Source organism: Gopherus evgoodei, chromosome 14 (genome assembly GCF_007399415.2).
Source record: "Gopherus evgoodei ecotype Sinaloan lineage chromosome 14, rGopEvg1_v1.p, whole genome shotgun sequence".
Classification (NCBI taxonomy): Eukaryota; Metazoa; Chordata; order Testudines; family Testudinidae; genus Gopherus; species Gopherus evgoodei.
Window position 1 is genome coordinate 1,364,392 of NC_044335.1, and position 24,087 is coordinate 1,388,478.

General features: G+C 59.3%; 1 protein-coding gene across 1 annotated transcript in view; it reads right to left on the reverse strand.

The window, feature by feature from the left end:
* The window catches only part of LOC115635182 (uncharacterized protein ZC84.1-like), a 42,084-nt gene extending 31,998 nt beyond the window's left edge, over positions 1–10,086 (reverse strand). Inside the window, exons 1-3 of the mRNA XM_030533526.1 lie at positions 10,011–10,086; positions 6,362–6,508; positions 517–657 (exon numbers count right to left, since the gene is read on the reverse strand). Coding sequence (XP_030389386.1) covers positions 517–657; positions 6,362–6,508; positions 10,011–10,086 — 364 coding nt within the window. The remainder of the gene's footprint in view (positions 1–516; positions 658–6,361; positions 6,509–10,010) is intronic.
* Positions 10,087–24,087: the final 14,001 nt, after the last annotated feature.

The following is a 24,087-nucleotide window of genomic DNA, read 5'->3' on the forward strand; positions in this document are numbered from 1 at the left end:
AGGAGAAGAGAGGCCTCGAATACATGGAGAGTCTGGATTGCATTGCCTCCACCGCCGAGCAGCAGCCTTTTAAGGACGAAGCCGCTCACTTGTGCCATGTGCTGTTTTTCAAAGAGGCTTTTCTCACTCCTCCCTGCAGTGCAGCCCTGGGGGTGGCTAGCGAGTGCAGCCTGTCAGCCCAGGATTGCTGTGGGACGAGGAGGGGGGAGCGATTTCCATAGGGTTCAGGTACACAGCTGCAAGGCCAGGTCATGTCACAGTGACCATGTTTGCACATGCAAACTGGGTCCGGGGGTTGGCAAACATGCTTGATTTGCCACATGAGCGGCCGGCTACCGTGACTGACGGCACGAACGCAGCACACAACTGTAAGTGCGAAATGTCCATGTTATCATGGCCTCACTGGTTTGGAAATCCAGCCTGCTGCACCAGGCTGATGCAGGGACCGTGCTAGGCCCAGAGAAAAGGGCCGTGGTGCCTGCCGCTAGCCCCCTGAGTTACTTTGCAGCATTTTACCTGGCTCAGCTTTGGTGCATTTTCTGTGGCAGCCAATAACGCAGCACTTCTCGTCCAAGGAGCACTGCGTGTCGTCGGAGCAGCTCACAAGACAGATGGTGACCAGGCCTGGGTCTGGCTTGGAGCAATACCCAGGGTGCACTGGGAAAGAAGGAAAAAGCACAGGGAATTTGTCAAGCCATGTGTACTTACAGCCCAGTTCTGGGGTGTGCGTCGCTCGGTCAAATAGGTGAAGGCCTGGCAGGTATATGTCAATGCAATGCCTTTCCGTGTGGCTATCAGCTGTGGAACTGCAGATCTCCCTAAAGCTCCTGTCACTTTGCTGCTAAGAAAGAGTTCCTGGTGTGTGTGATATGTTCATTGGAGCAGCCAGAGCGGCTACAGAATGAGCCCCAGGTGCAGCGTGAAAATGTAGCACACCTGTGTGAGTAACTGTCACGGAGTGTGGGGGAGTCAGGGCCCTGCACCCCCCCTCACCGATTCACTGTGACTCTCAGCCAGCCAGTAACACAGAAGGTTTATTAGATGACAGGAACACAGTCCCAAGCAGGGCTTGTAGGTACAATCAGGACCCCCCACGCAGCGCCGGTGCAAGAATATTTTGCGCCCTAGGCGAAACTTCCACCTTGCCCCCACCCCCCCCGTAACATCAGTTCATTGAGGGGCAAATCCCAACGAGCCTTTATTGACCCCAAGGGCCAGCCTGCCCAGGCGCTGCTCCCCAGACCAAGTTCCCCCTTTCCCACCCCCTGAACTCTCCTAGAGGGTGCACAGCCCCCCCCATGAGCCCTCCCCTCTGCACCCCACCCCAGCAGCCCCTGCCCCGAGTCCACTCACTGGCTTGGCCAGGCTTGGGCCGCTGCAGCAGCTCGCCAGGGAGGAGCCGCCTTCTGGGGGCTCCTGCAGCTGATGCATGTGGGCAGAGGCCCCTGTGCGCCCCCCCCCCCCAGTTCTCCCTTCGCCGTGCTCGGGCTCTGCAGCTCCCAGGAGTGTGAGCTACCACCGCTGCCCCTGCCCCTCCTGGAGCAGGATCAGGGCCCCACGCCCTGCCGTCGGCTCACATGCCCGGGAGCCGCAGAGCCCGAGCACGGCGATTGGTAGGGCGACCAGACAGCAAGTGTGAAAAATCAGGACGGGGGTGGGGGTTAATAGGAGCCTATATAAGAAAAAGACCCAAAAATTGGGACTGTCCCTGTAAAATCAGGACATCTGGTCACCCTAGCAAAGGGGGAGCTGGGGATGCACGGGGGCCTCTGCCCGCATGCATCTGCTGCAGCCTGCAGGAGCCCCCTGGGGGGGGCACCAGGCCACAGCTTGGGCAGGAGGGGTGAGGGGCGCAGCTGCTTCCTGCTAGAGGTGTTGCCACCTTTGCAGGGATCCTGCCCCCCTGCGCCGTGCTGGCTCCTCCATGGCTGGGGCTCGCCACCCCCACAAGCCAACGCTCTGGCTCTCCGGTGCCTCTGGAAGATGGCTCCTCCCTGCCAAGCCAGGGCACCACTTTTTGGTGCCCCCAGGGCTGTCCTTAGGATTTATGGGGCCCTGTGTAGTATTATTAAACTGGTGCCCCTATGCCCGATGGCAGCCTGAGCTTGCAGCCCAGTGGGGGCGGGGTGCGAAGGGACAAGGCAGAAAGAATAACAAGACGCCCGGCCCACCTCACGGTGGCAGAGAATCACAGGTCCCCGCAGAGACCCCTGTACCCTCTCCCTCCTGCAGAATGGACACACAGAAGGTACCTAATTAAAAGCACTAAACTTAGGGGAAAAAAATGTCAACCACAGGTTTTTTGATATGCCCTGAAGTTTGTCAGACGTTTATTTGCAAAAACTTTGTAGTAAGGGTGAGTCAGCCGTCCTGCTGAACACAACATGAAATATTATGGAATACACGATGCAGCTCTTCTCTGTTTTATATTTTCTTAACCGCTATTTCTAAGCTGATTTTATATTTTAAATGTACTCTTAAATGTACTCATTCCAGATTACTACATATGTAACTCACTGAAACCGACATTATTTTAAATTAATGTCACAGAGGTTTAGTGCGTTCATAACAATGTTCATTGCTTTTAGAAAAAGGGACACTAATTTACTGTGTGTGATCTCCAGAACAATACACGTTTATGAAATTTCACCAACTTTAAAAAAGATGTTTCCAAAGATTTTAGGCATCACAAAGGATTTTATATCTTACTAAGGAACAAATTTTGCTTAAAACTAGTTCATCAGATAGTCAGAAGTAAAGAAAGGGAAACTCTTTGTCCAGCTATGACTAATGAAATATTTTTAAAACAAATTTTAAACGAAGGTCCTGCAGACTGACATGTTCTGAGTAAACATTACAGTGACGCACAACTGGTTTTGTCAGTATATTCAGAAACTGACAGTAGATACCTGGGGGTTGGCAAATGCCTGTTGAACGGTCTCAGTGTTGTGTTAATAGCTCTGGCAGGCTGGAGACTTTTTCTCTTAACTACTGGATCCCCTTCCCAGGAGCCTGCAGGAAGGGTCAGAACAGGGAGAGGAAGGGCCAGCAGGGTGGACACTAAAACCCAGTGGTGCCTCAAATTTTCAGGTGCCCTAGCAGCTGCCTATGCCTGAGGATGGCCCTGAGCGCCCCCAACCCCTTGCTGCCCTAGGCCACTGCCTAGCTTGCCTAGTGGTTGCGCTGGCCCTGCCCCCCAGCCAGGTCCCTCTGGGGGGCAAGGATCTTAGACCCCAGACTTGGGGTTCCCTGCCTCTTCCCAGCCAGCCCAAAACTGAAACCAAACCCCCCTCCAGCTGGATCTCTCCCCATCCTGCTCTCCCCTTCTCCCTTTGTCCAGTTTCCCGGGCAAAGGTGTCGACTCCCCCCACCAGGGCCGACTTTAGGAAGTGCGGGGCCCAATTCGAACATTTTTGGCAGGGCCCTGACAGGGATGACTTAAAAAAAACATTAAAAAAAGCCTTTAATTTCTTAGTAACCAGTTTCCTATAAAAAGTTCTGATTTAAGGGATGTGCCACAGTATGTATTTTTTGTACCAATAGGGTTACTGTACGTCCGTATTTTCCACCCGGATGGCAATTTAAGAACCAAAAAGCCTGACATGTCCGGGAAAATACGGATGTATGTTAACCCTCCCTAAAGTTCTCTTTTTAAAAGATGGGCCTGAACTAGAAATGAGCTCCGTTTTACGTGTGGGTCCCTGCCACTCCCTGGGGGTGTGCTAGGGTGACCAGATGTCCCAATTTTATAGGGACAGTCCAGATTTTTGGGTCTTTTTCTTATATAGGATCCTATTACCCCTCACCCCCGTCCCGATTTTTCACACTTGCTGTCTGGTCACCCTAGGGTGTGCACATGTGTGGGTCCAGCTGCTCCCTGCCCCTCTCATTGAAGCAGGTGTGCAAGGTTACTGCCCTGGAAACTGCAGGGCACCAGTGGACATGGGGCTGGCTGGAGGCAGGGCAGGGGCTAATTGGAGGTAGGGTCTGACTGCAGACAGGGCAAGGGGTGCGGGGCTGGCTGGAGACAGGGGTTGTGTGAGGCGGGCTGGCTTCAGGGAGGGCCACGGGGGGGTGCAGCAGGGGTTGACAGGGTTGGAGACAGGAGCATGGGACTGGCTGGCTTCAGGCAGGGGGGTGCGGCAGGGGTTGGCTGGAGACAGGGCGGGGCTGGTGCAGGCAGGGCAGGGGGTGCAGGGCTGGTGCAGCAAGGGCTGGCTGGAGACAGGGGCTGGCTGTGGGCAGGACAGGGGGTGTGGGGCTGGCTGGAGACAGGGGCTGGCTGCGGGCAGGGCAGGGGATGTGGGGCTGGCTGGAGACAGGGGCCGGCTGCGGGCAGGACAGGGGGTGTGGGGCTGGCTGGAGACAGGGGCTGGCTGCGGGCAGGACAGGGGGTGTTGGGCTGGCTGGAGACAGGGGCTGGCTGTGGGCAGGGCGGGGGGTGTGGAGCTGGCTGCAGGCAGGGGCTGGTGTGGGCAGGGCAGGGGATGCGGGGCTGATGTGGGCAGTGCAGGGGGTGCAGCAGGGGTTGGCTGCGGGCAGGGGGTGCAGGTACAGGGAGTACAGCCCACCCTATACAGTGAGTGTGCCCTCCGCCTCCCTCCCCCACCGGGGTAGCAGCAGCAGCAGCCCGGGGCTCGGGAGCTATTTAAAGGGCCTGGGGCTCCCCTACTTCTACCACCCTGGCCCTTTAAATAGCCGCGGGAGCCCTGGGGAAGTGATGGGGCTCTGGGGGCTATTTAAAGGGCCGGGGCAGTAGAAGCAACGGGAGCCCCAGACTTTTTAAATAGCCCCCAGAGCCCCGCAGCCCTACCCCAGGGCTCCAGCAGCGGGGCTCTGGTGGCAATTTAAAGGGCTGGGAGCCCCAGGGCCTTTAAATTGACCCCTGGGGAAGCCAGACCACTCCAGTACAGTGCACCAGCTCTTGCCCGTACGCGGTACTGGGGCTTGGGCGTGGGGCCCTCTTAGGGGCGGGGCCCGATTCAAGGGAATTGGTTGAATTGGCCTAAAGCCAGCCCTGGCCCCCCCCCCCCGGCTCAGGTTACAGGCTCAGGTACTGCCCCTCACCTAAAGTCACCCCCTGCTCTCCCCTCCCCCATGCAGACAGCCCCAGTAAAACTAAACGACATTCCCAGGTCAGTCCACCCCGCTCCCTGCTGTGTCACAGTAACCACAGCTGTTATAATGGGCATGGTGATGTCGTGAACACACGCAACAGAGCACAGCAGCTCCCAAGGGCGGGAAGGAGAGAGCCTGAAGTCCAGGGAAGCTGTGGCCTGTATCAAGAGATGCTGTTTCCAGACTAGGCGGGTTCCCCTACTCTCCTTCCTGCAGGGACCGGGTCTGCTGACACCGATTGGCAGAAGCTGAAGTCTGCCCCTTGGCTAGCATAGCTTGGACACGTCTCCCTTGGCCTCCCCTGCAGAGGGAAGGACCTGGGGACTGTGAGCCAGGAGCTGAGGCAATGACTACATTGCATCATAGGTAGTGGGTTATTGTGACCAGAGGGCCAGAGCCAAAACACAGCACTTTTCAGCTGGCAGGACACAATGTCAGGCTCCCCCCACACCGCCTGGCAGGAACTGCTGTAGTCTGGGGGCATCGCAGGTTGGGCCTGGCTCTGGCTGATCGTGGGCAGCTGTTTCTCTGAGAGCCCTGAGGATCTCTGTTCCCAGTGCCCTGGTGCAGAGCTCATGGCCTCACTCCCCACCCTCCCCTTGGAGCCCCCTTTAGTACAGCTCAGCAGCGCCTGAGCTGGACCCTGCAGGGAACATGTCCTTGAAATGGCTGTGGGACCCAGAGCTCCCCGCAACCTGTCAGGAGAGAAAAGCTCTCAGCTTGGCAAAGCGAGCTCTTCAGAGCCGTTCCTGGGCCTGGCACATCGCCGCACGGCGACGGGGCCGGAGACTGGTGAGCCGGGAGAACAGCTGCAGATTTCCAACCTCCGGAGCTGCTTTTCTTTTTGCTGATTCCTAACTAACCAAAGACGAGTCTCCCCAGCCCCTGCTCTGATGCTGTCTCTGGCACTCCCCAGCGTCTGACGCTCCAGAGAAAGACAAACAACCCACAGTGTATCTGTCCAGCTGAGCAGGGCAGTACGTGGGGGATGAGCAATCTCTTCCTGACCCTTCTAACAGTCAGCGTATGCCCCGAAGCCTGAGAGCTGATCCCTCTAATCTTGACAGGTGTTAGCGCCATCCAGGCAAAGAATTCCACCGGCCGCTACGTCTCTGTGCAGAGACCCCCTTGTGATGGTGCTAGAGCTGCTTTTGTCTCATCAGCCCCACCCCCACCTTGTGCTTTTTTCTGGGGCAGGGCTGAAGAGACTCCCCTGCCCGCCCGTAGAGGGATCGCCCAGTACCTGAATCTGGGAGGATGCAGACTCTCCTGTCACCTTGGCTGCAGCACTTCTCGTTCCCTGGGCAGGACTCGTCCGAGAGACAGTAGGCCTGAGGGGGGCGTGTGGGCCCCTTCATTTCGGCCGGACACTCACCGTCCTTAGCTGTGGCTGTGCAGGAGACAAGAGCCCATGTCACTTGGAGGAGACAGTCATAGAACCATAGAATCTCAGGGTTGGGAGGGACCTCAGGAGGTATCTAGTCCAACCCCCTGCTCAAAGCAGGACCAATTCCCAACTAAATCATCCCAGCCAGGGCTTTGTCAAGCCTGACCTTAAAAATCTCGAAGGAAGGAGATTCCACCACCTCCCTAGGGAACCCATTCCAGTGCTTCACCACCCTCCTAGTGAAATAGTGTTTCCTAATATCCAACCTAAACCTCCCCCACTGCAACTTGAGACCATTGCTCCTTGTTCTGTCATCTGCCACCACCGAGAACAGTCTGGATCCATCCCCTTTGGAACTCCCTTTCAGATAGTTGAAGGCTGATATTAAATCCCCCCTCACTCTTCTCTTCTGCAGACTAAATAACCCCATTTCCCTCAGCCTCTCCTCATAAGTCATGTGCTCCAGCCCCCCAATCATTTTTGTTGCCCTCCACTGGACTCTTTCCAATTTTTCCACATCCTTCTTGTAGTATGGGGCCCAAAACTGGACACAGTACTCCAGGTGTGGCCTCACCAATGTTGAATAAAGGGGAATGATCACATCCTTTGATCTGCTGGCAATGCCCCTACTTATACAGCCCAAAATGCTGTTAGCCTTCTTGGCAACAAGGGCACACTGTTGACTCATATCCAGCTTCTTGTCCACTGTAACCCCTAGGTCCTTTTCTGCAGAACTGCTGCCTAGCCATTCGGTCCCTAGTCTATAACAGTGCATGGGATTCTTTCTTCCTAAGTGCAGGACTCTGCACTTGTCCTTGTTGACCTTGTTCAACCGCAGGGAATGCTCTGCTGGGAGGGGAGCAGCTAGCCTTGCTGCGCTCTCTCCACCCAGCCCCGGGAATGCAGGGTCCTGGCCAGATCCTTGAGGCCAAGTGCCTGAAGCTGGGGGCTCTTGCTCAAGAGGACTGTCATTACCCCAAGAGAAGGGAGGCATGGCAGGACGCTGCAGGGAGTTGCTGTAAGGTTTAGGCAGGTAAATATTTATTAACTATTCTAAAGCCCCCCCGTCATGTCCATGCCCTCAGCCCATTAACCCACCCCATCCCAGGCCTGCGCCGCAGGGAGCTGCAGCGGAGCAGAACGCGGTTCTGTTGCAGTTGTGTGACTGGGCTGCTGTGTGTCAGTTGCTCCTGGCCCGTTGAAGGTAAACAGCCTGCAGTGAGAGGCCGATGTTGCCTCTCCCAGGCCTCAGGAGGGTCGAGCAGAGATGTTCTGAGTTCACTCTAGTTCCCTGTGGATCCCCCTGGGGTTTTGCCGGGGAAGAACCTGCTGCCTGCTGAGGTCTGACACGTGCGGGAGATGGAAGGGCCTGGTCCTGCTCCCCCGACATCAGTGGCAGCAGGACCCGGCCCCTCAGCCATTGGTGCTGTCTCTGATTCTCGTGCTGTGCTACCTTCGGGCTAGTGCTGGGCGAACGATGGAGCTTTCGGTTCAGTGGCCAACACACACACATACTGTCACAGAGTCACCGGGCGATGCTCTGGAACTGCTCCCCACAAAGCCAGTCAGGACTTTGGGGAGCTCCTGTCCCTTGGAGCAGACTTGTTCAGGGCAAGAAGCTCACACGTCTTCACCTCCTGGGTCTCTCCTTGGAGCATTCAGCATCATCTGCCCTTCCATGCGCTTCCCACAGGGAGCCTGCCTTAGTGGGGTCCTGGGGAAGCCACCAGGTCCTGCACCCCCACTTTGCAGTCAGACGTGACTCTCAGCCAGCCAGTAACACAGAGGTTTATTCGATGACAGGAACAGGGTCTAAAACAGAGCTTGTAGATACAGCGAACTGGACCCCTCGGCTGGGTCCATTCTGGGGGGCAGTGAGCCAGACCCCCAGGTCTGCCCTCCACCCTTGACCCCAGCCAGCTCCAGACTAACAACCCCTCCCAGCCCCTTTCCCGGGCCAGGAGGTCACCTGATCCCTTTGTCTCCAACACCTTCAGCTGGCACCTTTGCAGGGGAGGGGCCCAGACCATCAGTTGCTAGGAGACAGAGGGTCAGGCATTTAGGTGCACTGGCCCTTTGCTCTGCCAGATACTTAAGAACTGCCATGGGGACACTGAGGCACCAACACAGTACTCAGAGAAAACATTAAGAACTTTCCCAGTTCGTCACACATACACACTGTCATTTCAGGTAGCGCAAAACCTTCAGTTTCCAGGTGGTTTTTTACCTTTATTTTTGTTAAATTAACTACATTTGAAACAAAATGTCTCAACGTTGTGTCCTCAGCAAATTTCATTAGCTGACTCTTACTTTCTGTGCCAACGTAACCAATCAAAATTAGGATCAGTCTTGGGACCAATCTTGAGGAGCTCCACCAAGAACCTCCCTACAGCCCAGCCTTCCCCCTTCCAGCACAACCCATGGTCATCTCCCCTTTCTTCAGCTCCTCTCCCACACCACAGTTCTTGTGCTAATCCCATCTTCTTCAGTGTAACTAGGTGCATCGTGTCAGATGCTTTACTGAAGTCCAGCTAGATTAGATCTTCCACATTTCCCTGGTCTAGAGAATCAGTTCTCTTATCAGACACTAGGTCAGTCAGGCACAATCTGCCGTTGGTAAACCCGTGGTGCATTTTATCCCATTTTCCATTTACCTCCATGTCTTTATTCTTTCCTTCACGATTTGTTCTAAACTCCTATGTTCTACAGAGGTCAGGCTAAAGGGGCTGTATGTGCCAGGATCACCTTTTTCCCCTTTCTTAAATACAGCCCTTATCTTCGCTATTCTCCACTGCTGAATCCACTGCTGTCTAGTCAATTCTTTCCCTCTGAAACCCAGAAGAGCCTGTTCCCCTAGTGCAGCTTGGCTGGGGAAGCCGGGCTGGCAGCTAGAGCGTGGACAGAGCTCCTGTGTTTACAGCATTGTGCTGGTCCCTGCTCTGAGCAGGGGGTGAAGCCAGGTGGCAAAAATGTCTATGCCTCTTAAAAACCAGCCTTACCAGGTTGAGCTGGTGCAGTGCCACCCAGACCTGACCGCAGCTGTCAGCATGGCCAGTCCTGGGGGGTGGGAGGCTCCGGGCTGAGGTGTTCAAACCTTGGCCTCGCTCTTCCACCTGCAACTTACAGATGTAAATACCTGTGTGCACTTGCCTAGCCCAATGGCTGTGCACCGGGGCTGCGTACTGCACGTGCGGAGTGTGCTCCGGGCAGATCTTATCGCATGCGTGACCCGGTCCCTGGGCAAGGGCCCAGCCGGAAAGGCAACCCTGTAAGCATGGTGCATTTCCATGGGCAGCATGTGGCTGCTCCTCCTCTGAGCCCACGTCAGTGCCATGCAGGACTATGACTATGCAGCTCCTCATTAACCAGCCATCGAAGGCCAAGCTACTGCTGGGCTCTAGATACTCCAGCGCCATGGCCTGCATAGCACCCTGACTGCACACTGCTCTTTCCCCCACACCCACCCCGGCTGCCCTGGGCCAGAGGAACAAGGCAAACCACTCACCGCGTTTTTCCTTCTTCCATGAGCCGTTCCCCAGGGCGAGGAGCCCCAGGAGGAGGAAGATGGTACCTGACTTCATGGTGCTGTCAGGGGCTATCTCTGAGCACCCAGGCCTGACCTACGTGGGGATTTAAACCCTGCATGGGTGGGGTGGGGCCAGCAGGGGGAAGGGCTGGATTCCATGTGGTGACCTGTAGCATCCTGCCAGAGGCCAGCTCCCAGCCAGTGCCAAGCCTGGGAGAAGCACAAACACAGCAGGGGGAGTTCGCAGAATCCCATGCTGGATGCCCTGCCAGGTTGTGTCAACAGGTTTATCGGCCAGCTAGCCGCGGGGTGCATGTCAGCGTGACCATCTGCAGCCTGGGCCTGCCCCTCAAATCCTGCTGCTCCGTGTCGTGGGCTCAGGGCAGAGCCCCACTGCAGCGGTGCAGGCCCTGGTGCCTGGCGCAGGTCTCAGGCAGCCCTTCTTTGCATGAATCCCCCTCTGCTCTCATGCCAAATGCCTCTCTACCCCACTTCTGCTCCAGCCCCATTGTTCTCCCTTGGGGGGCTCAGAAACGATAAGCATTTGGGTTATACTCTGACATGCCATATGCTTGTCTATAGGGAGTCCAAGCTGGTGGGCTCTCTGCACTGCTGTATTATATTGTCGCTCTGATTGCTTGGGGTTCGGTGAATATGGAAAATCCTTAATAAACAGAACTGAAACAAAGACCAAAGCGATGTGGGGCCCTTTAACGTGACAGTTGAGAAGCATAATGTTAGTGGCCAGGCCTGAAGGGCCTTGGAGGAGACACGAAATGGTGTCACAGAACAGAGAGATCATGGGAGCAAAAACGGTTTCCTTGGCCTCATGAAAACCGTTTGGCCTCAGTCTAGCAAAGCATGTGCCAAAGCTTTGGGTCTATGGATGGTCTGAGCTTGGACCTCACAGGTCAGACTCTGGTATGGGGGAGTGGGGCCTGCCCATCCTGGGAGTGACCCCAAATGGGTAGCGCATGAGACACCAGCAGATCTGCATCCGGATCCTGTTTCAATCCTGTAGGATACAAACGAAGTCTTTCCTGTGTGCAGGGAATCTGAATGCTATGGTCATGGTCATGGTCCCACTGTCTGTGTGATCTCAGACTGACCCGGTGCCTGCCCGAGACCCCATCCCGAGGGAGCACCTCAGCCATCGGATTGCTACTGCCCAGGGGCTGAGAGGTGTTGTGCTGGAAGGAGGTCGAGACAATCCAGCCAACTGTGGGGAACACAGACACCCTTCCCTGGCCTCTCCTTGCCCATGGATGAAGAATAAGAGGGGATGCAATTGGGCCCAGGTGTTAGGATGCGTGTTCAGTGGTGATATGTGCCCAGCCAAATAGCTGGCGGGGCATCTAGCTGCATTTCTCATGCGTGTGCATGTAACTGCAGGAGTTGTGCATGCAAATTGTGTTGCAAATTGTGACAAACTGGGAATGTTCTTAATGTTTTCTCTGAATACTGTGTTGGTGCCTCAGTGTCCCCATGGCAGTTCTTAAGTATCTGGCAGAGCAAAGGGCTAGTGCAACTAAATGCCTGACCCTCTGTCTCCTAGCAACTGATGGCCTGGGACCCTCCTCTGCAAAGGTGCCAACTGAAGGTGTTGGAGACAAAGAGATCAGGTGACTTCCTGGCCCGGGAAAGGAGCTGAGGAGAGAGGAGGGGCTGGGGGGGATGTTAGTCTGGAGCTGGCTGGGGTCGAGGAGTGAAGTGCAGACGTGGGGGGTCTGGCTCACTGCCCCCCAGAATGGACCCGGCCGAGGGGTCTGGTTCGCTGTACCTACAAGCTCTGTTTTAGACCCTGTTCCTGTCATCGAATAAACCTCTGTTTTACTGGCTGGCTGAGAGTCACGTCTGACTGCAAAGTGAGGGTGCAGGACCCTGTGGCTTCCCTAGGACCCCGCTGGGGCAGGCTCGCTGTGGGAAGCGCACGGAGGGGCAGAGGGTGCTGAATGCTCCAAGGAGAGACCCAGGAGGTGAAGCTGTGTGAGCTTCTTGCCCTGAACAAGTCTGCTCCAAGGGAGAGGAGGCTCCCCAGAGTCCTGACTGGCTTTGTGGGGAGCTATTCCAGAGCATCGCCCGGGGACTCCGTGACACAAATGCACCCACAGTCTACAAAAGACTCTGTGAAAATCTGACAAAATGAGAGAGAAAATAATCCTGAAGGGCAAAGGGCAGCACACCTCGATTGTATTCTTTGTGCAGTCCTAAGCACCCTGCTCTGAGTGGGGCCAGAGGAAGACACAGGCCCTGCTCCATGCAGCCAACTCTCTCCCCCGGGCTGGTCACATCTCCACAAGCACTGCCTGAGTCTGACTGGGCCACACTGGGATTCCAGTGCACAAGAGCAAACCCTGCTTTGCACACACCGACACGCTTCCTCAGCGTGCTGATTGGTGCCCGATGGAGTGGGTGGAGGTGAGGAGTGCCGGGGCAGGCTGTTTGCGGGCACAGTGTGGAAACGTTCTGCATTTCAGGCACCGGCTAATGAGCCAGACTAGAGGGGGAACAGGTTTGAAGTAGCCATATCCCTTTATCTGTAACAATGCAAGCGCCTCCGGTGAGACCTCATTACATGGTCAGGGACACAGTAATGAGTTTGTGAGAGGCATGCCCAGAAAAACCCATTTCCACACAGGACAGGGCCTTGACGGCAGAAGAGCATTGCATCAAAGGGTGGTGCTGGGTGAATGGGACCAGTCCCTGGGATGCCGCTTACCCCATTCTGGCCAGGGCTAGGCCGCACCTGAAAGAAAAAGAGAAAGTGGTTGAGGCAGGGCCTGCTCCAAGGCTGACAGGCCAGATCCCAGGGCACAGGACACCTGCTTCCCAGCCAGTTGAGGAATCTCAGCTCCTCTGGGCCCACCTGGGGCTGGCAGGCAGCTAGAATGGGTGCGGGCGATATGGGGGGCTAAGGGGAACCCTAAAGAGCTAACAGCCAGAGGGGCTCGAGTGCGTCAGCAGGAGGAAGCCTGCACCAGTTGGTGGTTCAGTGAGTGTCCAGGGAGCAAGGGAGGAGGGTCCCGACACTGCAGAGAGGCCAGCAAACAACATGCAGCCGGGCTCCGAGAGGGCCCTCGTCCCGGCAGGGCTAGCGGGGAGGCTCCGAGGCTGATATGTCCAGAAGGCAGGTGCTGAGGGTCCCCAGGCTCAGAAGAGAATCCCAAGTTCTGGAGAGACTTTCCGAGGTATGCGGCTGAGCCACTGACCAAACCTGCAGCTTGGCCAAGCCAGCGGCGCGAGGGGAGGGTGAGAGGCCCCAGTGGCTGAGCTGACACCTCACCGTGGCCTGCGCAGGCCTGGAGACATGCGGCCTCCGTCTCAAAGCTGTTCCTGTTGCCCTGGCAGCCGCCATATGTGAACCCATCACACTGCTCGGCTTCAGCGTTGTAGAAGAACCGGGGCAACGTGCCGTCGCAGCGGCCTGCCTCAGGAGGGAGTTTGCAAATGTCTAGTACAGAGAACAGAGGGTGCCCAGCACTGTGCGGGCTGGTGGGAGCGGGCGGGGGGAGAGCGGATGGCGCTACAGAGCGAGTCAACTCCCGTCCCCAGGCCCTGCTCTCACCAGGGGGCCCACAGGCCTGCAGACACTCCACTTCCTCAGCAAAGTTGTTCAAGTTCCCCTGGCAGCCGCCGTAGATAAACAGCTCGCAGTGCTGAGAGCTGGAGTTGTAGAAGAACCGCGGGCCCCAGGCTTTGCAAGGCCCAATGTCGGGGCTGAGCTGGCAGAAGTCTGGAGGTGCAAAGCAGAGCGGAGGGGGTGCGGGGACGTGACTCCATGTGGCACAGCTCTCTGTCTCCGACATGGCTTAGTGCCCCGTGGGCATGGCAGGGTCCGTGGGAAGGGCCATGCAGTATGGAACCCAAGAGGGAGCCCAGGGCCAGCGACAGCATCCCTGCAGCCCCTAGAGTGCTGAGCTCACTGCTAGGCAGGCTCCCAGCGCCGCCTCTGCCTGTCGGGCAAAGCACTAGGTTCTGGCCCTTCCCCCGGGCCCCAGCTTCTGAGTCTTGCTGCTCACAGATGGGGGAGCAGCAGGGAGGAAGGGTGCACACCCTGCTGCAGTGTCCTCTGCTCGGGCCAGGCTGGTGCCTACTGGAACTGTTCAGCTTGGAAAAGAGATGACTGAGGGGCACAGGAGAGAGGTCTATAAACTCATGAATGGAGCAGAGAAAGTGAATAGGGAAGTGTTATTTATCCCTTCACATAACACAAGAACCAGGGCGCACCCCGTGAAATTACTAGGCAGCAGGTTAAAAACAACAGAAGGAAGTATTTCTTCACCCAGCGCACAATCAACCTGTGGAACTCACTGCCAGGGGATTCTGTGAAAGCCAAAAGTATAACTGGGTTCAACAACGAATTAAGTAAGTTCCTGGAGGATAGGTCCAGCAATGGCCATTAGCCAAGATGGTTAGGGAGGTGACCCCATGCTCAGGGTCCCTAAACCCCTGACTGCCAGAAGCTAGGCCTGGCCTCTGTCAGGACCGGGTACGGGGCTAGCAGGACCAGTGGGCTGACCCTGTATGGCCGGTCATATGTTCTCTTACCAGAGACGGGCTCCCAGCAGCGGGTTCCGCACTGGCCTGGGCAGCACTTCTCCGGGCCCGGGCAATCCGCGTCCCGAAAGCAAGTGGAGCAGGATCTGTTCGCCAGGCAGGGGCGGCAGCGCTGACTGAGGTTCAGGCCTGCGGGCACGAGGACCGGGCAGTAGCCGGCCTTCTCTGCAAGCCAGGGACAAGCTCAGAGGGTGGGGGGCTGAGCGGAGCCTTGGGAAGCCTCATTCCATCCCTCACAGCACTGGCTGGATGCAGCTACGGGCCGGTCTGATCTGGTCAGGGAAAGAAATTCCCCCAGACTCCCGGCCCCAGAACCCCTCTCAGCCTGGTGCTTCCCCATCTCCCCCTGTTCTCCAGTCAGTCTGGAGCCTTCCATTACAGTCAGCCAGTCTGGAGCCCCCCCACCCTGTTATCCAGTCAGTCTGGAGCCGCCCCTACCCCGTTATCCAGTCAGTCTGGAGCCGCCCCTACCCCGTTATCCAGTCAGTCTGGAGGCTCCCATTACAGTCAGCCAGTCTGGAGCCCCCCCATTATCCAGTCAGTCTGGAGCCCCTCATTACAGTCAGTCAGTCTGGAGCCCCCCCCATTATCCAGTCAGTCTGGAGCCCCCCCACCCTGTTATCCAGTCAGTCTGGAGCCGCCCCTACCCCGTTATCCAGTCAGTCTGGATCCCTCCCCCCCATTATCCGGTCAGTCTGGAGGCTCCCATTACAGTCAGTCAGTCTGGAGCCCCTGTGACGAACTGGGAATGTTCTTAATGTTTTCTCTGAATACTGTGTTGGTGCCTCAGTGTCCCCATGGCAGTTCTTAAGTATCTGGCAGAGCAAAGGGCCAGTGCACCTAAATGCCTGGCACTCTGTCTCCTAGCAACTGATGGCCTGGGCCCCTCCTCTGCAAAGGTGCCAGCTGAAGGTGTTGGAGATAAAGGGATCAGGTGACCTCCTGGCCGGGAAAGGAGCTGAGCAGAGAGGAGGGGCTGGGAGGGGTTGTTAGTCTGGAGCTGGCTGGGGTCAAGGGTGGAGGGCAGACCTGGGGGTCTGGCTCACTGCCCCCCAGAATGGACCCAGCCGAGGGGTCCGGTTCGCTGTATCTACAAGCTCTGTTTTAGACCCTGTTCCTGTCATCGAATAAACCTCTGTTTTACTGGCTGGCTGAGAGTCACGTCTGACTGCAAAGTGGGGGTGCAGAACCCGGTGGCTTCCCCAGGACCCCGCTGGGGCGGGCTCGCTGTGGGAAGCGCACGGAGGGGCAGAGGATGCTGAATGCTCCAAGGAGAGACCCAGGAGGTGAAGACGTGTGAGCTTCTTGCCCTGAACAAGTCTGCTCCAAGGGAGAGGAGGCTCCCCAGAGTCCTGACTGGCTTGGTGGGGAGCAGTTCCAGAGCATCGCCCGGTGACTCCGTGACAGCCCCCCCATTATCCAGTCAGTCTGGAGCCCCCCATTAGAGTCAGTCGCTCCAGCGGGGTCACTCTTTACAGAGCAGGGCCCATGGGCTCGGGGCTGCACAAACTCAGCTCCCTGGGCAGCCCACAACAGGCTGCAGTGGGGCAGTTGGAGGACTCTGAGGGCTCCTGCAGGGCTCAGGGTCGCAGGCAGTGCAGCCTGTCTGAGGAGGGATTTGTGATGGGGGAGTGTCAGGCTCAGCCCCAGCCTGTCCCCAGTGTCATGGGTGCGGGGGAGCTGGGAAGATCCCAGGTACCTGGGTCCCCCTGGTGAGCCGTGCGCGGTGCCCCTGGATGTGAATCATGGCTGGTGCAGTGCAGTGATCTGTCTGCAGCTAGCGGCTGGTGCACCCCTCCTGAGGGGATGCTCGGCTGAGCCGGCGCAGGACACTCTCACTGCACTGAGATGCACAGGCACTCGCCATCTCTGGTACCTTCTGCTGGGTCCACGCAGCGGAATCTGCATGTGACATAGCAGCACTTCTGCTCTCTCGGGCACTTGGGGTCACTGGAGCAGTAGGCCGGTGCTGAGTGGGCACATCGGATTGGATCGGGGGGACAGGTCCCAGGCCTCGCTGCAACAGAGAGCGGCCATGGTGTATACAGTCCCTGGATATGCGGGGTTAGCAGATTGCTGTTCCTCGTCAGCTGTCCAGCTGGCTGGGGTGGGAGCTGGCTGCCCAGGCTGGCTGGTGTGGTAGCGGACTGTCTGGACTGGCTGTCTGGGGTGGGAGCTGGCTGCCTGGGCTGTCTGGGGTGGGAGCTGAATGGCAGGGGTGGAAGAGTTACAGAGGCAGCATGCCCCCCTCGAGGGGAGGAGAAAGTGCCTGATAGGAAATATCTGTCTGGGCTGTCTGTCTGGGCTGGGAGCTGGATGCCCAGGCTGTCTGGGGTGGGAACGGACTGCCTTGGCTGGCTGTCTGGGGTGGGAGCTGGCAGGGGTGGGAGCTGGATGGCAGAGATGGGAGAGTTACAGAGGCAGCATGCCCCCCTCAAGGGGAGGAGAAAGTGCCTGGTGTCACAGCTGAGCAGGATGCCCTGAACAGAGCCGTGCCGGCGTGCTCACATGGAGGGAGGGGTTTGATGGTGGAACCGGGAGCCAGAACTGGCGGTGACCCTGGGGATGCCACAGCCTGCAGAGGAGAGTTCAGGTAGAAGATTCTCCTCCACCCCCCTCTCATCCCAGGGCTGCCACAGACACTCTGGGACACACCGCTTGCCCGTTAGCCCCCCTCTCCCCTTGGCAGTGTCACTTACCCTGGTCATGGGCAGGGAGGAGGCTGCTGCTGCCTCTGGGTGCTGGGAACAGAAAGGAGGGGTTGTAGTTGTGACAGGTGTGAGGGACACCTGCCATGTGCGAAGCCTGCTGTGTGCAGGTGCCATGTTCTGCGGGTGTGTCTGGGCTGGTTCCGTGGCCGGATAAAGGAGGTTCCCTTCGGTCCTAAAGTGAGTGCGGGTAACTGACTCCCTGCCCCTGGGTAAGTCTCCCCGCCAGGAAACAGCATCTCTGGTTTGGCCTAGGGGCTCAGGAGACAATGAACATCAGTGCTCAGCAGAGCAGGGCTCATCAGCCCCCAGGCGGGAACTGACTGCAGTGGGTGACCAGAGACAGGAGCACTTGATGGACTGTCAGACCTGCCAGGGTCCCCACAGGACAGAGGGGCGCCCCTGCTGCTTACTGCTTTAAGACTAGTTTTCTCTGAAGTGTGTTTATGCTGAATAATGAGTGCTGTGCTGGCGGAGAGCTGGAAGGTTGCTGGGTGACCCAGTCACAGCTCCCAAGGCAGCAGGGCTGCGGGGCCTGAGCTGCAGAGCATGCAGCGAATCGCTGGAGTCTGCAGCCTCAGGCCCTGTCTGGGGAGAGGATGACAGGATCCTGCCCCAGAAAAGGTGATGGTTGGAGGCCTGAGCCCTAAGGCCACTCGGGGGTCAGAGGTGCAGCTATCCTGGAATGTGACAGTGAGCAGTGGGTGATGGGGGAGAAAGGTGGGTCGGCTCCGTGACCCCCATGGAGGAGGAGGGGCCAATGCCCCTGGGGAGGGTGGGGGGCCTCCTACAGCTGTGAGCTGCATGCTGCTGCAGGCTGAGTGATGCTACGTTTGATTTATTTGTCTCTTCTCACTTTACTCACCGGCCCAAATCATCTCCAGAGATACCTTCCTTCCCTTCTCTGGGTGTTTGCCAGGCCCAGGCACGCAGGGCCCATCCATCCGGGATTGTGGCTCTTCCAGCAAAGGCAGGGCAAGAAGCCCCTGGCGGCCCCGCCTCTTGATCAGTGGCTGGCTCGTCTTGCCCCCAGGTTTATTTTACCCCCTTGTTTTGGATTATGGGACATGGGCATTAGATGCAGTCGATGGGCCCTCTGTGCCCGTCATTTGTCAGTATCGGATTCCCCAGCAACCGCTGGCACCAGCGCTGGGCAGTGCAGTGATCTTGGCGCAGCCCTTCCCTGCAGGCCCCGGCTGTGCCGGAGCGGGCGATCCCCCCACTGAGAACCCGGCTGGGGTCACTCGCCGTCTCGGGTGCCTGCGGTGAGGCTGCCCAGTGGAATGTACAGGCATGAAAGCAGCACTGCCTGTTGCTGGGGCAGACCACGTCCTGCTGGCACAGGGGGGCAGCATGCGGAATTGGGGGGCAGGTCTTAGCCAAGTGGAAGTGTCATGCTTTTGGCATGGGGACCTCCTCGGGGCTCCACAGCGGGACGGATGGGCTCAGCTGGAGGGAAGGCAGCTGTGATGCCAGCTCTCCGGGAGGGTGGAGTTGGGGAGAGGGAGCAGTCCCTGTAGGAGAGCAGAGCCGTGCTCCCAGCCTTGGGCAGCTGCCTGCAAGACCCAACTTTGCAGGGAGTCCCCTACTGGGAATCCTTCTGCTGCCAAGGACATGAGCCCGCCTGGGGCACAGAGCCAAGGGATTCCACTCAGGGCTCCCTCTGACCACCACCCCTGGGGTTGAGGCCCTCCCGCCCCATCAAGCCTCCCCCCGGGCTGGGCTCCCCCACACCACTGCCCACTCCTGCCCACGGCACCTGGCCAGGGCTCCTGCCCACTCCATTATGTGCATCTATTGCCCCAAGTCACCCTGTTGCGCGCCCAGTGAGCAGGCTGGTATTTGCCCCTGTTGCTTGCCCTGATGCCCATGTGCTGCCCCGGCTGGGATGTGACTGAGATTGCTATGGGGGCAGCGGATGGGTGTAGGGCCAGGGCGCAGGAGACCTAATCGAGGCTAGAGAGGCTGTGACTGCAGCCTGGCTCGTCCTCCGCAGGAGCCGGGCAGGCAGCGCCACAGCTCACATGGCTTGGACCATCCCTGTGCCCGACACATCGAAAGAAGCGGGAGCTGAAGCTTCCCAGAGGCAAACCCCAAGCTCCCCTGGAGCACACAGCAGGCACACGGCCCAGGCAGCAGAGAGGGGGCATGGCTAGGAGTGAGGAAAGCCTGGCCCAGCTGTGCATCCTCCACCCTCCAGGAATCCCAGCTCACTGCTAGCCCACTCTGAACATAGAGATCCTGGCTATGCCAGTCTGGGCCGAGGCCCTAGGACGCTGGCACCAGCCTTCCTTTCAATGACTCCTGACTCGCTGTGCACTGCTGCCCTGCAGGCCACTGGGACTGCCCCTTGCAAGGCAATGGCAAAAGTGCCAGGGAGCAGTGGGAACCAGGTCAGTGCCCAGCCCATGTGCAGTGCGCTCTGGGATGCCAGGGGGCCAGCAGCTGTGTGTTGTGTGCAGTGCGCTCTGGGGTGCCAGGGGGCCAGCAGCTGTGTGCAGTGCAGTCTGGGGCACTAGGGGCCCAGCAGCTGTGTGCAGTGTGGAGTGCGCTCTGGGGCATCAGGGCCTAGCAGCTGTGTGCACTGTGCAGTGTGTTCTGGGGCCCCAGGGGCCCAGCAGCCATGTGCTGTGTGCAGTGTGCTCTGGGGTGCCAGGAGCCCAGCAGCCGTGTGCTGTGTGCAGTGCGCTCTGGGGCGCCAGGGGCCCAGAAGCTGTGGGAAGTGTGCAGTGCGCTCTGGGGTGCCAGGGACCCAGCAGCTGTGTGCTGTGAACTCTTGGGTGTCAGGGGCCCAGCAGCCATGTGTAATGCGCTCTGGGGCGTCAGGGGCCCAGAAGCTGTGTGCTGTGTGCAGTAGCTCTGGGGCAACAGGGGCTTAACATCCATGTGCAGTGACTCTGGGGCGTCAGGGGCCCAGAAGCCGTGTGCTGTGTGCAGTGCTCTCTGGGGCACCAGGGCCTAGCAGCCGTGTGCTGTGTGCAGTGCTCTCTGGGTCACCGGGGCCTAGCAGCCGTGTGCTGTGTGCAGTGCGCTCTGGGGCCCCAGGGGCCCAGCTGCCATGTGCTGTGTGCAGTGAGCTCTGGGGCGTCAGGGACCCAGTAGCTGTGTGCAGTGTGCAGTGCTCTCTGGGGCACCAGGGCCTAGCAGCCGTGTGCTGTGTGCAGTGCTCTCTGGGTCACCGGGGCCTAGCAGCCGTGTGCTGTGTGCAGTGCGCTCTGGGGCCCCAGGGGCCCAGCTGCCATGTGCTGTGTGCAGTGAGCTCTGGGGTGCCAGGGGCCCAGCCAGACAGGGAGAGCAGTGCCAGCCCTGTGAGCATGAGCGGAACAACAGTCTGTCCCTTTCCCCAAAACTGTTAAAATATCCCTGGGACAGAAGCAGAAGGACCCAGCGCTCTGATATCCCCCAGGGACCCAGCCCCCTCCCCAGCGCTCAGCTGGCGGTGCCCGCGAGATGCAGCCAAATCAGAGAGGGGCTCAGAGGCAAAGAGCCCAAACCATCAGAGGTCTGGACAGCAGGAACTGAGACCGAATGCGCTGGGCAAGAGGGTGGGGGCAGAGGGACCCTGTACCTGTCTCAGCAGGGGTGCACTTCCTGGCACAGCCGACTGGGCAGCACTTGTGTGTGCTGGGGCACTCGGCGTCGGTGTCGCATTCGGCGGTGACGACCCCCATGCACACGAACAGTGTCCTGCGGCACCAGCCCGGCTTCACTGCGACAGAGAGAAGGGGGGTAGAAGAGACCGTGCCGAGCCCCTGTGCCCCACGGCAGCGCAGCCAGGCACAGAGAGCCCTGCCTGGGACAGCGAAACCCACTTCTGGCTCCCGCAGTGCCCCTGGGCAGAGCTGGGGTCAGTCGGGGCGGTCAATGGGGCTGGGGTCCCGGCTCGGATTCCTCCTCCCTGCACAGACAAAGATGCCCCCTCCCGTCTCGTGGGTGGGCTGGAGCGGGCTCCTTCCTAGTGCCCAGGGGCCCTGGCAGTGTCGCCTGGTGCTGGAGGCTCCTTACCCTGCAGCGGTGGGGCGCAGGCCCGGCCACAGCTCAGCAGGCAGCACTTCTCGCTGGCGGAGCAGTCGCTGTCCTTGGAGCATGGCGATACACACTCATCAGCCTGGCCCAATCCGGCCCGGGCTGGGCAGACCCCAGGCCTCACTGGGCAGACACAGAGAGACAGTGCAAGGGCTGGCTGGGGCAAGGAGCCTCCCCAGTGGGCCCTGCCCTCCTTGGGGCCCCCTCAGACCCACCCAGCCCAGGGCAGCTTTGGGCCCCTCACAGGAACAAGCCTCAGAGGCTTCCAGGGGAGGGGTGAAGCCCCAGGCCCCTCATCCCCATTAATTCCCGCCCCTCTGGTTCCATCACTGCCCGCGGGGAAGACAGGACGAGCCGTCGCCTCTGCCCGGCAGCCCTCTGTCCTGTAGCCCTTCATGCGTCTCTTTCCCAGGTGGAGCAGCGCGAGCCCCTCTGCCCAATGGGAGCTGCTCCCCCGGGATCCTGCAGATCCTGGCTTCCCTGCCCTCCTCTCTGTGTCTGTCGCAGCCTTTCCTGAGCCCAGGCGGCTGAGGCCCACTCATGGTGGCTGGGATAGAGGAACCAGGACCAGGGAGGCCGGCAGGCCAGGGTCTGTACCTTCTCCCCCAGCTCCTGGGGCTCAGCCCTGGTGGCTGTATGGTGCCCTGTGTCCCTTACCGGGGCCCCCGCAGGCCTGGAGACACTCCGCTTCCCCCTCAAAGTTGTTGGGGTTCCCCTGGCAGCCCCCGTAGATGAATCTGTCACATGCCCCGGAACTGATGTTGTAGAAGAAGCGAGGGAGGTCGGCGTCACAGATGCCCATCTCGGCAGGGAGCTGGCAGATATCTGGGTGCCCAGGCAGAGAGAGGGGGGTCCAGAGAGGGATCTCGCTGCTCCCCAGGGGGTCGGGGATAGGGTCCCGCCGGGGCTGCGTGTGGCAGTGTGGAGGAGGGGTGCTGCAGCAGGAGTTCAGAGGCCAGCGCAGCTCTCCCGGCGGATGGAGGGGTGCAGCCTCAGCCTCGAGGGGACCCTGGGGAGGAGTGAGGTTTCCAGATACCTGGTTTGCGACCGGAACGCCTGATCAAAAAGTGATCCTGGTGGCTCCGGGCAGTGCAGCTGACTGGGCTGTTAAAAGTCCAGTTGGTGGGGCTGGCAGGCTCCCTACCTGGCTCCATGCAGCTCCCGGAAGTGGCAACATGTGCCCTCGGCTCCTAGGCAGAGGGCTAGCCAGGGGGCTCTGCTCACTGCCCCAACCCCGCCCTGAGCAACAGCTCCGCAGCTGCCATTGGCCAGGAACTGCGGCCAATGGGAGCTGTGGGGATGGCATATGTGCATGGAGGCAGCATGCACCGTGCAGAGACACTTGGCCACCCCTATGCCTAGGAGCTGCTTCCGGGGAGCCCCCCGAGGTAAGCGCTGCCTGGAACCTGCACCCCACACTCCCTCCTGCACCCCAAGCCCCTGCCCGAGCCCTGAATCCCTAATTTCTGGCTCCCACCCCAGAGCCCTCACCCCCAGCCGGAGCTCTCACCCCCTCCTGCACCCCGACCCCTGCCCCAGCCCCAGCCCTGGTAAAAAGGAGTGCGTGAGTGAGGATGAGGGAGAGCAAATGATGGGGGAGGAGGTGGAGTGAGCGAGGGCGGGGAAAGTTTGCTGCCCTTGGGTGGACATGGGACTCTCCGGTCCCCTCACCCTCGCTGGGTGGTTTGCAGACATGGCCGCAGCCGGTGCTGCAGCACTTCTCCGCTTTGCTGCAGTCGCTGTCACTGTGGCATCCCTCCACGCAGGGCCCCAGGGAGCCTCTGAGCACAGCTGGACATGCACCAGGCTTCACTGCAATGCAAGGCGCCACAGCGTCGGACCCTGCCTGCTGGAGCCCTCCCGCTGGAGCCCTTCCACCTCCGCCCGCTGGAACTCCCCTTCTGTCCACTGGAGCCCCCCCCGCTGGAGCCCTTCCACCTCTGTCCACTGGAGCCCCCCCGCTGGAAACCCACCACCTCTGTCCACTGGAGCCCTCCCTCACTGGAGCCCCCCCTGCCCACCAGACCCCCCCTCCTCTGTTCACTGGAGCCCCCTGCCCGCTGGAGCCCCCCATCTTCACCCACTGGAGCCCCCCTGCCCACCAGAGGCCCCCCCAACTCAGCACACTGATGCGCCCCCACTTGCCGGAGCTCCCCCAACCTCTGCCCGCCAGAGGCCCCCCACCTCCACCTGCCAGAGCTCTAATCCCTCCTCCTGCAGAGCCGCACCACCCCTCCAAGGGCTGAGGGGATGCAGGAGGAGGGATTAGAGCTCCAGGGAGGGCCAGGGAGACCCCAGTCTCTATTGCTGTGCCCTGTGGTGTCCTCTCCAGAGCTCCCTGCTGATGTCCCGCCTTCTTCACGAACCCCTCTCTGGCTTCCTGTGCCCAGAGACACAGCCCTTTTCTGTGCTCAGCTGCTGTCCTCAGCATTCGCCTGCTCCGTGGCCACAACCTTTCCGTGCAGGTGCTGTGAGCTCCTGGCCGACAGTGTCCCAGACTCTGAGCCCCTGGGGGGCCGGGATCCTACAGGGCAGGTCTGGGGTGGGGCCCTGGCCCCTCACTGACCAGCGATAAGCACCTGCTCCTTCCACCTGCACAGACCTGAGGCCATCATCCCCAGGACGTCCCAAGAGCGCTTACCCTGCATTGGGGAGAGGCAGGTGCGGCCACAGCTGATCAAGCAGCACTTCCCATTCCCTGGACAGTCACCGTCCTTCAGGCATCGAAAAAAGCATGGGTCCTCGCTGCCCTCAGGGGCTCGGGC